The sequence below is a fragment of the Mirounga leonina genome, unplaced genomic scaffold, assembly GCF_011800145.1.
Source record: "Mirounga leonina isolate KUSES-001 unplaced genomic scaffold, KU_Mleo_1.0 Mir_165, whole genome shotgun sequence".
NCBI classification, from domain to species: domain Eukaryota; kingdom Metazoa; phylum Chordata; class Mammalia; order Carnivora; family Phocidae; genus Mirounga; species Mirounga leonina.
Window position 1 is genome coordinate 82,253,865 of NW_023270415.1, and position 13,168 is coordinate 82,267,032.

Here is a 13,168-nt window from a genome sequence, read left to right on the forward strand (position 1 = left end):
TCTGCCTTCGGCTCAGGTCATGATCCCGGGGTCCTGGGATCGAGCCCCGCGTCGGGCTCCCTGCTCTGCGGGAAGCCTGCTTCTCCCTCTCCCACTCCCCCTGCTTGTGTTCCCTCTCTCGCTCTGTCTTTCTCTGTCAAATAAATAAAATCTTTTAAAAAAAAGCATGAGAGACTGGGGTAGAGAAGGCCCATTTCATCTCGTCCAAACTGGAAGGCTTTGAGGTGGTGGGTGCAGAGACAAGTGTAAGCTAGGGCTGTCCCAGGCAAGCCAGGGCATGTAGTCCTCCTGGTGAGAAGGCACTGGTGCCTGGGGGAGCAGCCTGGCGATCCACAGCTCTCTCTTTGCCTGTTTGCTGGCATGTTCTGGTGCTTAAGCTCTGGGTGTGATTTGAGTTATATGTAATGTGCTGGAAATTGCCCTGGACTGGTTCCTGGAAGATTTGGCTACAAGTTCTGTCCCATATTTATAGTCATCTGACTTCTTTGGGCCTCGGGGATGTCTCTTGGATGATGGGGATAGTTTGAGGAGCACTGGCCATCCCAGACTGGAAGGAGCCAGGTCTTGAATGGGCCTGTGGACTGTGGTGGGGGCTTTGGAGTTGTCAGCATGAGGCCTCATCCTTGGAGTCCTGTGCAGAGCCAGCCTGCTGCAAGGGCTGCTGCCATCTCTTACCTGACCGTGGCCTTCTTCATATTGCTCACCTAGCATCCAGGGTTGGGCCGTGTGGGGTTCTGGTTCATTCTGTCACCATTTATCTCAATTCAGCAAGCCTTCATGGAGTTCCTGCTTTATCTAACAAGCACCGCACTAGATCCTAGAAGCAGAGATGATTGAGAGGTGGACCCTGCACAGTCTGGTGGGGGAGCAGAGACTAACAGTCACACTCCGGTGTGATAAGGATAGTGGGAGAGGCGTGTACCACTTGCAGAGGCGGATGGGGGGGTGAGAGACAGGACTGGGGGATTAGGGTCTGGCGAAGGGCATTGCAGGCACCTGGGCCTGGTGCTGTGTGGGCTGTCCAGGTTCTACCAGAGGGACCTTTGTTATGGGAGTGTGAGTGGAGAGTCACTCACCGCTGGGGAATGAATTGGGGAATGATGAGATGCAGCCCGAGTCCTTACTGCTGCAACAGCATCTGAGAAAGCAGAAACGTACTGGGGAGCTGCGGCCAGGGGCGGTTACCTTTCTGGCCTTGCCCCCTCTGAGGCTTGGGTACAGCCAGGGCCTTGTGCTTTAGTGTAAAATAATTCAGAGTTAGCATGCTCCTCTGTGAAAGAACACGAGTGTAGCCCCTCCTGCTCAGCCCTCATGGGCATCTGGAGGGTCTGGGGCTCTTGTGATGCTGGGTTTAGCCTGCAGTCTTGGGGCAGCCATGCCTGGGCTCTGATACGTTACATTCCCTGCCATCCCTTGCTTTGGCCTTGGTGCTCGCAGCCTCCGAATCATGAGGCCTTTCTGCTCCTCCAGTTTATTGGCTAGAATAGCTCATAAATCTTTCCTTTCCTTTTTCCTTTCCATTTTCCTTTCCTTTTTCCTTTCCTTTCAATGCTAATGTCTCCGAATAATCATTGTCTGTCAGCTTTGGCCATTTTCCTTCTTTGTCTGCGGTGGTGGTGCTTCTGAATCCATGAACACCACTGGAACTTTGCAGCAAACCTTGCTGTCCTTTCACTCGCTCCTGCCCTTCTGCTCCTGTTAAGTGAAGCATTTCTTCATATTCTATATGTAACCTATCTCCAAGTTTTATGTTGGAAATAGTCTCTTTTATCTTCTGGACTAAGTGCTATTTTTTTTCTCCTGAAAAAGCTGTGGGAAGCTGATGATCTGTTAACATAAATAGTTCAATTTATCTAGCAAGTATGTACTTCTTCATGTTAGGTGGAGCGGACTCCTGGGGGCAGGGCTGTTGGCAGGAGAGTAAGGGCATGGGGACCAGCAGGTGGCATGGCACAGTGAGCAGGAGGGCTGTGGAGAGTAGCTGCTCCTTGACCCCAGAATGACCTCAGCATGCCCATCTGCCTGGTCTGTCGTGTGGGCTGGGCGCAGTGCGGAGGGCTTTGCAAATGTTCGCTTGACCCATACATGAACAGTACAGTGGTCCTTGTTTTATAGACAGTGAAACTGAGGTGCAGGGAGGGAGGTAGCTTGCTCTCACTGCACAGCTAGTGCTTGCTGGAGCCTGCAATCCAATTCCAGGCTCAGCAGTCTGTGTTCATAGTCTGCCCCTTCTCAGCCTTGAGTCTACCTGAGTCTCTAGGGCAGGGCCATCCTGGGCACTGTCTGGTGTTGGGCAGTGTCCCTGGCCTCCACCCGTTCAATGCTAAGAGCACCCCTTTTCCCAGGTTGTGACAACTAAGAGTGTCTCCAGACAATGCCAGATGTCCTGGGCACACGGTTGCCCCTGGTGAGTACCCCTGCCCTGCCCTGCCCTAGCTGCCTCATCTTCAAAATGCCACCTTCCTAGGATATGGAGAAGAAGGAACCCTCTTACACTGCTGGTGGGAATGCAAGCTGATATAGCCACTCTGGAGAACAGTATGGAGGTTCCTCAAAAAGTTAAAAATAGAGCTGCCCTACGACCCAGCAATTGCACTACTAGCTATTTATCCAAAAAATAGAAAAACACTAATTCGAAGGGATACACGTACCTCTTGGTTTATAGCACCACTGTCAACAAGAGCCCAACTATGGAAGCAGTCCAAGTGTCCATCTACTGATGATGGATGAAGAGGTGGTATATATACAATGGAATATTATTCAGCCATCAAAAGGAATGAAATCTTGGTATTTGCAACAACATGGATGGAGCTAAAAGAGTAATAATGCTAAGCAAAGCAAGTCAGAGAAAGACAAATACCATATGATGTTGCTCATATGTGGAATTTAAGAAACAAATGAGCAAAGGAAAAAACAAAAGAGACAAAGCAAGAAACAGACTCTTAAATATAGTGAATGGATGGTCCCCAGAGGGGAGGAGGATGGAAGGATGGGAAACAGGTGGTGGGGATCAAGGAGTGCACTTGTGATGAGCACCAGGGGATGTGTGTGAGTGTTGAATCACTGTATGTTAACTATGCTGGAAGTAAAATAAAAACTTAAAATAGGGGCGCCTGGGTGGCTCAGTTGGTTGACCATCTGACTTGATTTTGGCTCAGGTCATAATCTCAGAGTGGTGAGATCGAGCCCCATGTCAGGCTCTGTGCTGGGCATGGATCCTGCTTAAGATTCTTTCCCTCTCCCTCTGCCCCTTCCACACCCTCCCTCTTTCTCTCCCTCTCAAAAACAAACAAAAAACAACAAAAAACCAAAAACAACTTAAAAATGCATGACAATAATATAAAAGGAAGTAGTAAAGTATTTGCAGTAGTAAAGTGTAGTAAAGTATTTGCAACTGGGGGAGGCAGTAAAAGTAATTATCTATATTAAACTATATTAGGTAAGGGATTCACAGTTTAGTCATTTATGTAACTTTATAAAGCTTTGTATGTGATTGCAAATTTATAAAGGAAACAATAGGATAATAAAACAGCGCCACCTTCCTGACTGGGACTTGGAAGAGCATAGCAGATGCCTGCCACTCTGATCATGAGAACGTTCAAATACAGGGACAAGCTGACAGAATGGTCCTACATAGTTAACTGTCCCGATACCCACCACCTAGATCCACCCATTATGAATATCTGCTCTAGTTGTTCCGATTTCTGTTTGAAACCATGCATTTTGTTGTCATTGGACCATTTGAAAGTAAGTTGCAGACTTTTTTTTTTTAAGATTTTTTATTTATTTATTTGACAGAGAGAGAGACAGCGAGAGAGGGAACACAAGCAGGGGGAGTGGGAGAGGGAGAGGCAGGCTTCCCGCGGAGCAGGGAGCCCGATGCGGGGCTAGATCCCAGGACCCTGGGATCATGACCTGAGCCGAAGGCAGACGTTTAACGACTGAGCACCCCAGGCGCCCATAAGTTGCAGACATTTTGACACAATCTCTAAACATGTCAACATGCATCCCCTAAACATCATTCTCACTTAACTTAATCGTGCCTAGGAGTGTGAACAGTAATTCCTGAATGTCTGTTGTATTCCGACTAGCTTGTTGTCCCAGGACTGTGTTTATAGGAGCTTTCCTGCCGCTTGAGGTGCGCCTGGGTGTCTTGTCTGTCTAGCCTCCCAGTCTACAACAGTCTTCCCACTTTTTTCCTGTGATTGTTTTTTAACTTATTGTTATAAAAAATTGCAAATATTGGAGTGCCTGGGTGGCTCAGTTGGCTAAGTGTCCGATTCTTTTTTTTTTTGAGAGAGAACTCGCACAAGTGGGGGGAGGGACAGAGGGAGCTGGAAAAGCAGACTCCCCGCTGAGCAGCGAGCCCGACTTGGGACTTATCCCAGGACTCCCGGGATCATGACCCAAGCTGAAGGTAGTAAGCGTCTAATTCTTGATTTCAGCTCAGGTCATGATCTAAGGGTCATGGGATCGAGTCCCATGTCGGGCTCCTCGCTCAGTGGGGAGTCTCCTTGTCTCCCTCTGCTTGCTCTCTCTCTCTCAAATAAATAAATCTTTAAAAAATTTTGCAAATATTTATTTATTTTTAAAGATTTTATTTATTGATTTGACAGAGACACAGCGAGAGAGGGAACACAAGCAGGGGGAGTGCGAGAGGGAGAAGCAGGCTTCCCGCGGAGCAGGGAGCCGATTCGGGGCTTGATCCTAGGACCCCAGGATCACGACCCGAGCTGAAGGCAGACGCTTAATGCCTGAGCCACCCAGGCATCCCTGCAAATATTTAGAGAGCAGAGAATTGATTAACGGCTGTGCCCAGCACCAGTGTTCCCAACTCATGAATCCTAATGACTTTCCGAAGGGGCCAGGCTGTTTAGAGGATGCCCCGCACCCTGGAGCCACTTGTTGGACTTGCTCAGGGCCACTGACCGTGAGTGCTGAGCTCCACTGGCTGGCGGCTGGTGGCTGTTGTCAGTTCTTACTCAGCGGGCTTGCAGTCTCCTTGAGGTCAGAATCACAGCACAGCCCTCACTGGCCAGAGTTCCAGGCAGCCGGTGTGTGACGCATCGAAGCACTCCCTGGCTCTCAGGCACCAGCCTTGGGCCATCTTGCCAGTTCCTCACACTTGCCTTGAATCCACTGGGCTCCATCACCCAGCACCCTCCTCCTGGACTGACCTCCCCAGAGTAGTGCCCCCTCCCTGCAGGAAAACCCCAGGGCCCCTCGGGATGCTCTGCCTGACTCCAGCTCACTTCGCTGCCCACTCTTTTTGGACAACCCCCCACCTATGAGCATACAGTATGTTTTCCAGCCTTTCACATAGGCCTCTCCCCAGAAATGCCCTGTGCTCTCCTGGCTTCAGGCCTCTACTGAGTCCACATTCTCTGTATAGAAGACCCTCTCTGGTGTTCACGTGGAAGTCCTACTCCCTGCCAGGTGGCGGGATCCTCCCTCCCTCGTGCTCCATGCTGTCCCTGTGTCTTCTTGGCTTTGTCTGCATCTGTCTGTGGCCCCTGGTTGCATACACAGGGCATCTCTGGCAGCGTTTGTGTGATGGGTATGTGTGGTAGAAGGTTGGAATCGGGTGAGGAGTACAGGAAGGGAGGGGGCTGAAGGCCTTGAAGAGAATAGGCAGGGGCTGGACGGAGCCTGGACAGAGATGCATCTGAGGCGAGTGTATGGTGTGGGCTGGGCTTTCCTTCCTGGCGCACCTGCTTGTTGTCACAAGCCCTTGGGATCCCAGTGTGGAACCAGCCGTGCTGCAGGCACTCTCTAATGTTCTGAGCAACTATCCCCCAGATACCTGTGGTCACAGATGCCCATCCTCTGGGCTTCCTCTTCTGCTGCTGAGCCTCAGCATAGCTGTGTGCATGTGGCCAAGTCAGGTTGCGCGGGCCAGAGGGCTGGGCCTGGGGGCGGGGGGGATGTGCTATCCTGCTCTCTTGCACAGAAAGCCTAGGGGCTCTTCCTGCCACTGGTCCTCACCTCCTGTCTGCCTGCACTGCCTTTCTCGCCTCTGTGGGGTTTCCTTGAGGATCTGTGCTCGCTGTGTGTGGCCTTGCTGAGCAGAGGTTTTCTGTCAGCCTGTGTTCTCCTCTTGGGACAATAGGTCATGGACCTTTTCCTTTGACTTTTGTGTTGTTTTGCAGTCCTTGAGATTGTCTTCAGGGCTGTGTGTTTTGGCCAGAAAATGATTGGAAAGTCAGTCCTTTATTTGGTCCAGGGTTCACGATAAAAATGTTAACATCTGTGCCATGGGTCATGACGAACTATGCATAACTTTTTTTTCCCTAAAAAGAGAGTTTGCAGTTGGCAGTTTGTGGTTGAGGAACTCTTAAGACCCCATAATTCAAATAAGATTGGGAGACCAGGGTCGTCAGTAAGTGTAGGAGAGCCATGATGTTTCTGTGGTCACTGGAGTGACCAGCACGCTGTGCCGTCCCCGCGGTACGTCTTCCACTTGGCCTTCCCTGCCCTCCTCCAGGTCTCCGCCGCTGGGGTCCTAGCAGGCGTTCTCAGAACGACCACCGACACAGCGTCCCTTTTACTGCCTCTGGTCTTCCACCCGAGAGCGACATCTTTCTGATTGTGTGATTAAGCATTATTGATCATTCCTTTGGAAATTCAGAATGACTTCCTGAGGCTGCTGGTTAGTGGGCTGAGCAACAGACAAATAGTGAGAGGTCCCAGGGCCCGGAGGAGAGGGGCCGGAAGGGATGCACAGCGGTGGGCGCTTCTAATGACCTGTCGTGGTGCCTCGAGGCAGAAGCTCCTGCTGCAAACGGGGTAGGCTTGCCTTCTCTCGCGTCATTCTTGGATCTCGGCCTTGCTCTCCAGAGGTGGCATTGTCCCTGCGTTCCTGAACCAAACATGTAGGCCTGGCCCCGAGCACAGGCCTGCGAGTGCTGACAGGCGCTGATGGCATATTTGGGTACCGGGAGGTACGGCTTGCCCCTCGGCTCCGGGCCTGTGTGACCCTGTGCCTTTTGCTCCCTTTGCAGTCACAGCTCTGCAGCTTCCACTCTGCCCTGCTGCACAGCAGGCGGAACCCCTGGCGGTGCCCCCCTGCCCTCCCCAGGAGAAACCTCAGGGTCCTGCCCACAAATTGGTGAGTGCTCCACAGCCCCGGGTGCCCTGTAGGGCCCGTGCCTCCTGCCGGGCAGGGATGGAAGACCTCTCTTGTGGGGCGCAAGGCTGGACTTCCTGTGCTTCCAGCCCCAAGACAGATGCATCTGCTCCTCCGTGTGGTGGCCTGGGGTTGGTAGCCCCCTGCCCCCGCCAGGGACTGGCGCCCCTGGGCCAGGACTCCCCGACAGCAGCAGCGTGAGCACACCGAGGCTAGGCCCGCGAAGAAGGGTGGGACCGCTGTGGATGGGGCCAAAACAAGGGGGGGAGTAGCAAGACCTGGACGTAGGAGGGTTCCAGGCCTGAGGCCAGTGGGCAAGACGGCGAGCGAGTGAGGTGGGGAGCGTCAGGAGGCTCGACTCAGGCCTGGCGGGCCGCAGTGAGTTACCCAAGCATGCACTCGCTGCCTGGTGACCTTGGGGCAGGCGTGTGACTAGATGCCAGGCTCCCGTTGGGCTCTCCCTTCGTCCCCGTCACCTGTGCACCTTGCGCAGCTCTGCCATCCTGGCCCTGGCAGTTCACTTGGGTGACTGCTTGTAACTCCGTATGGCATAGGAGGCCCTCGTCCGGTGAGGGTCTCAGCTCTGCCCGTGAGCTGCTTCCCGTGAGGCCAAAGAGCTGCTTTCTTTGCTCACTGGCCCCTTGGAGCCTGGCATCCAAGGTATCTGTGGGGCCCGGGCAAGGTGACTTGGAACACGCTAGTGACCGCTCGGGCCTCTGGAACCGGTGTTGCCTGCAGGGGCTTCTGGTAGAGGTGCAGCTCCCTGGGGTGGGCCAGGTTCTGGCTGAGAGTGCCCCTCGGGCTGTGGGCAGCAGAGGCCCGCAGGGCCCCGGCCCGGTGGGCAGACGGGAAGTGACCCGCACCATCCACCTCTGTCTCCCTCCAGGTCCTTCAGATCCCGGCCCCTATGGAGGAAGGCGCTCTCTGCCACGGTGCTGGGGGTACCCCTGCTACTTGGGGCCCGCTATTTCACAGCAGAGCCTCAGGAGAAGAGAAGGATGAGGCTCGTAGTGGACGGCGTGGGGCGCTTCAGCAGGTAGAAGGAGCGGGGGCACGGTGCGCTTTCTCCCCTGCCCAGGCCTGTCCTGAGATGTGTGGAGCCGGAGCTGGGGCTGGGAGGGGCTGCGAGGGGCCGCAGGGTTTTGCTTGAAACTTCCAAGCTGCCTTCCAGACATTCCAGGACGGCCAGGTCCACGTAGTCGTAGTGCCAACGAGCACACCAGACGTGGCCTCTTAAAGACCCTTCAGATCACCCTCGGCCAGTGGAGGGAGGAGGGCTGGTCAGGCTTCTGCCAGCTGGTGGGCAGACGGGAAGCTGCTTCCTCCTCTTCCTCTTTCTTCTCGCCTCCACTCCCCCAAGGAGAGTTGGCATCCAGAGGGCTCTGGGGCTCAGAGGGGAGGGCTGCCATCCCTCCTCCAGTCCCAGTGGACTGGTCTAGAGATGGATAGTGTCTGGTCATTAATATTAAGGGTGCCTTAAACTGAAGGCCCTTTTCATACTCCCTTATCTACCAGTGCAAGATTCTGGGGGGTAGGGGTGATCTTCCTGTTGGAGGAATCCTACAGCCAAGAAATCCTGAGAACCAGCTCTTGGCTTTGAGTGAAACCTCAGTCTACCAAAACGCACTGTTGGGCTGGACTGGGGGGTGCACGTGGTTGCCCAGGGAGGTGGTTCAGCCTCCTGGCTTGAGGAGGCTGCGGGGTCAGGGGCTGCAGCTCCGAGCACCTGCAGCCTCTCAAACCTGGGTCCATCTCTCAGGGGGAGGCTTAGGACTACTAAGGCCTTCAGGCACTTAGCCAGAAACTTCCCTGAAATTTATGCTGGTGGAGGCCATGGTCGGGTGGATGGCTGAATGCTTGACCACTTCCTGCTATGAGGACACGACAGCCTGGTCACTTCTTAGCTCCTTGATGGCGGCCCCGCCCCTGCGCACCTGTCTCCCTCGGTGGTCAGGTTTGCCTAAAGCACCTCGTTGCCCTCCTGGGCAGGTTCTGGGTAGTGAGTTCTCTGTCCTGTAGGGTTGTCCAGTCTCCCAGTCCTGAGGTGGATGAAGACAGAGCCTGGAGTGGGCTCTGTCTTTTCTTCTGTGGCTCTCCACTGTGTGGGACTGGTGGGGATGGTCCCCATGCGGCCTGCTTCCGAAATGCACACTTGGCATGTCTGGGCCTGTCTCGCCGTCCGCTTCACACGTGCTGCGGTCTCCCAGTGTCAGATGCCCCATCGCAGGCACGCCTGCCTTCTCGGCTTCCTTCCTGAGAAAATGTATTTTCACAGCTTGCTTTCGGAGGCTGAGCTGGGATTGGAGGGAGGCAGCTACAACTATTCTTTTCCCAACATGTTCTTGTCAGCTGTAAGCCCCAGCCATTGCAGGACAGGCAGGCTGGGCACAGGGTGACCACAGGGCCTCCAGAGTCAGGGTCAGTGTATGTGCGGGAGCCCAAGGACGGAGCACAGGTGGGGAGCACGTCGGGGCTGGCTCTACCAGGGGAGTCGGGAGCTCGTTCTGTTGTAGGAGAGCGATCAGAACACATCACGTGTGTGTGAAGGCTCAGAGATGGGCGGTAGGAAGTCTGCATCAAGTCCTTGCTTTCTTACCCCGCCCCTTACTGAATTTTAACTTCTCAGAAACCTGTGGGCTTTTTTTTTTTTTTTGAACACCGTTTCACATGTCCAGAAAAGTTGTAGGAATTAGACAAATGAGTTGTCAGTGTGTTCCATTGTCCCTGCAAACTGGGGTGTATTTCCTAAACAAGGACATCGTCCATAAGCACCATCAGGACATGGGTGTGTTATGAGCCTCTGACTACCTAAACTCATCCACCTGTCACCAAGCATCCCAGCAAATAACCTTTTTAGCACAAGGATCCCGTACCAGGCCCATCTCTAATTTCCTGCCACCTAGAACAGTGCCCCCGTGTCTCCTTGGCTCTTAGGGCTAAACTTGAGGTCAGGCATGGTCCCCAGACCCCCATGTCCGCCCAGGGCTATCAGTTTCGATGGTTCCCTAGGACAAATCACAGAACTCAGGAAAGTCCCGTACTCTGGATTAAGGTGTTATCATAGCAAAAAAGATACAAATCAGAATGAACCCAAGGAAGAGATGCACAGGGTGAGGCCCGGGAGAGCCCCAAATTCAGAGTTTCCATGCCCTCAGAGACCTGTGACACCCCTACTCCTGCCCTGTCGCTGACATGCCACGGTGCCGTCCGGGCATTCTGTGAGCTTCAGTGTGCACGGTTTCCACGGGAGTCTCCTTCTAGGCGTGATTGAATCGTTGGCCTCCGACTGAGCTGCCTCCAGTCTCCCTCCCTCCCCCGGCTGGGCTGACCTCTAGCGATCTGAGCACATCATCAGCATGCACTGCCCGGGCCCATCACCCATCCCAGACACTCCTGTCACTCGGGAGATCGCAGGCCTTCAGAGGCCACCTGCCGGGAGCTGGGGCAAAGGCTGGGCCTTTCTGGCTGAAGTTAATTCTTCACTACACGTGACCTTGACACACTGGGAGGCTTATAAACCGGCGAGGGTCAGCAGACTGTGGCCAAACGTGGCTGCTGCCCGTTTGATAAATAAGCTTTCTTGGACCTGGTCTTGTCCGTTGTGCACGTTACCTGGGCTGCTCTCACTGCGACAGCAGAGGGGAGGCCATATGGCTCAGAAAGCCCAAAATCTTTACCGTCTGGCTTCGTAAAGAAAAATGTTGCTGCCCCCTTTTGTAGAAGGCCCCCCATTTGGGTTTCTCTGAGGTTTGCTCGTGGTTGGATTCAGTTGGTGCATTTTGTCATGTTCTGCGCCTGCGGGGCGGTGCGCGGCTTGTCCGGGTCCCTTGTCTTGGAGTGACATTGGGGTCGGTTCCCGTTGCCCTTCTGCCCACTGGCTCAGCAGCCCCCAGGACTCCTTCGGTGAGTTAATTCTTACTGGGGCCCCACATGGTGGTTTTTCTAGTTCAGCTGTGCCACATCTGTTAGTTGCCCTTGTACTATAAGAAAACTTTCTCGGGGCGCCTGGGTGGCTCAGTGGTTAAGCGTCTGCCTTCGGCTCAGGTCATGATCCCAGGGTCCTGGGATCGAGCCCCACATCAGGCTCCCTGCTCCGCGGGAAGCCTGCTTCTCCCTCTGCCTCTCTCTCTCTGTCTCTCATGAATAAATAAAATCTTTAAAAAAAAAAAAAAAGAAAACTTTCTCTTCTCCCCATTTATTTGTATCAGTCTCGACTTAAGGATTTATTATTTATTTATTTTTTTTTTTTTTTAAAGATTTTATTTATTTATTTGACAGAGAGAGAGATAGTGAGAGCAGGAACACAGCAGGGGGAGCAGGAGAGGGAGAAGCAGGCTTCCCGCCGAGCAGGGAGCCCAATGAGGGGCTCTATCCCAGGACCCTGGGACCATGACCTGAGCCAAAGGCAGACGCTTAACGACTGAGCCACCCAGGCGCCCCTGGATTTTTTATTTGATTGTATGGATTGCTCTCTGTTGATGTCGGTTATTTTGTTGTTTTTTTTGTTGGTTTAGCCTTTGTGATCCTTTTTTTTATTTCCAAGATTTTATTTAAATTCCAGTTAACATACAATGTAATACTACTTTCAGGTGTAGATCCTTTTATCTCTAACATTTTATTGTAAAAAATTTCAAACAGCGGAGTTGGAAACACTGTATAGTGAACCTAGATTTTGCCATTACATCTTCAAATAGTTGTTTTAACTCCCACCCTGAGTCCTCTTGCAGTGTCTCCATCTCTGGAGCATTTTATTCCTTCTTTTTTTTTTTTTTTTAAAGATTTTTTATTTATTTATTTTGACAGAGAGACACAGCGAGAGAGGGAGCACAAGCAGGGGGAGCGGGAGAGGGAGAGGCAGCCTTCCCGCGGAGCAGGGAGCCCGATGCGGGGCTCAATCCCAGGACCCTGGGATCATGACCTGAGCCGAAGGCAGACGCTTAACGACTGAGCCACCCAGGCGCCCCCATTTTATTCCTTCTTGCATGGAGATGCTCCAGGCTCATCTTGTTCTTTCCCAGGCCTGGATTCAGCCATTCTCCTGGGAGCCTGGTTCCTTGGAACATAGAAGGGTCTTTTTTTTTTTTTTTTTTTTTAAGATTTTTTATTTATTTGACAGAGACACAGCGAGAGAGGGAACACAAGCAGGGGGAATGGGAGAGGGAGAAGCAGGCTTCCCGCCGAGCAGGGAGCCCGATGCGGGGCTCGATCCCAGGACCCTGGGATCATGACCTGAGCTGAAGGCAGACGCTTAACGACTGAGCCACCCAGGTGCCCCAATCAATTGCATTTCCTTTTTTTTTTCTTTTTTTAAGATTTCATTTATTAGAGAGAGAGAGAGCACAAGCAGGGGAGGGAAGAGTAGAGGGAGAAACAGACTCTCCACTGCGCCAGGAGCCCGATGCAGGGCTCGATCTCAGGACCCCGGGATCATGACCTGAGCCGAAGGCAGACCCTTAACGACTGAGCCACTGCCCCCGGAGGAAGGGTCTTAAGGACCAGGGCGTGGATGTTGGTGTGCTCACTGCTCTGGGCGGTCTGCTCCCAGGCCCTTCCGTAGACTAGAGCGAGGGGCTGTTTGGACGTGTGGCTGTGCACACGCACACGCACACGTGTCCATCTCTGTGTCTAGCCGTACACACCACACCTTGTACACACAGATACTTCCCAGGACAGAGATCATTCTCATTTACTCTCTTCTCCAGCTGGAAGAATCTTGGCTTCCCTTGTCCATAATTTAGTGACTTATTTGATCAGTCACCGAGTGTAGCAACCACCCCCGCCCCTTTGCAGACCTTGCATTCCCTTTTGGACTGAATTATTCAGGAAGGAGGGAAGCCCCCCTCCCCCGCTTTGTATCTCTAGGGAGCTCAGAGAATTCCTGTGTCCTTGCTCACCCTGCCAACCATGCGCTCTGTTCTTCACAGAGTCCTGTCTGTTCCCTGGGTCCGGCTGGGGGTGAGTGGGACAGAGCCCTTCATTTGTGGAGTGCAGCGCGGCTCGCGTAAGGCGCGCTCGCGTAAGGCGCGCTCGCGTAAGGCGCGC

The 13,168-nt window shown here is 53.2% G+C and overlaps 1 protein-coding gene across 5 annotated transcripts in view; it reads left to right on the plus strand.

Moving 5' to 3' along the window:
• Nucleotides 1-13,168, plus strand: part of ADCK5 (aarF domain containing kinase 5) — a 21,641-nt gene that overhangs the window by 4,926 nt on the left and 3,547 nt on the right. For 3 of the 5 annotated variants that reach the window (XM_035012171.1, XM_035012173.1, XM_035012174.1), the window contains exons 1-3: nt 2,346-2,407; nt 7,002-7,108; nt 8,013-8,162. In XM_035012171.1, the coding sequence (XP_034868062.1) occupies nt 2,375-2,407; nt 7,002-7,108; nt 8,013-8,162 (290 nt within the window). In that variant the 5' untranslated portion in view covers nt 2,346-2,374. Of the gene's footprint in view, nt 1-2,345; nt 2,408-7,001; nt 7,109-8,012; nt 8,163-13,168 lie in introns of those variants that run through there. The other 2 variants (XM_035012175.1, XM_035012172.1) reach the window with 1 other exon arrangement.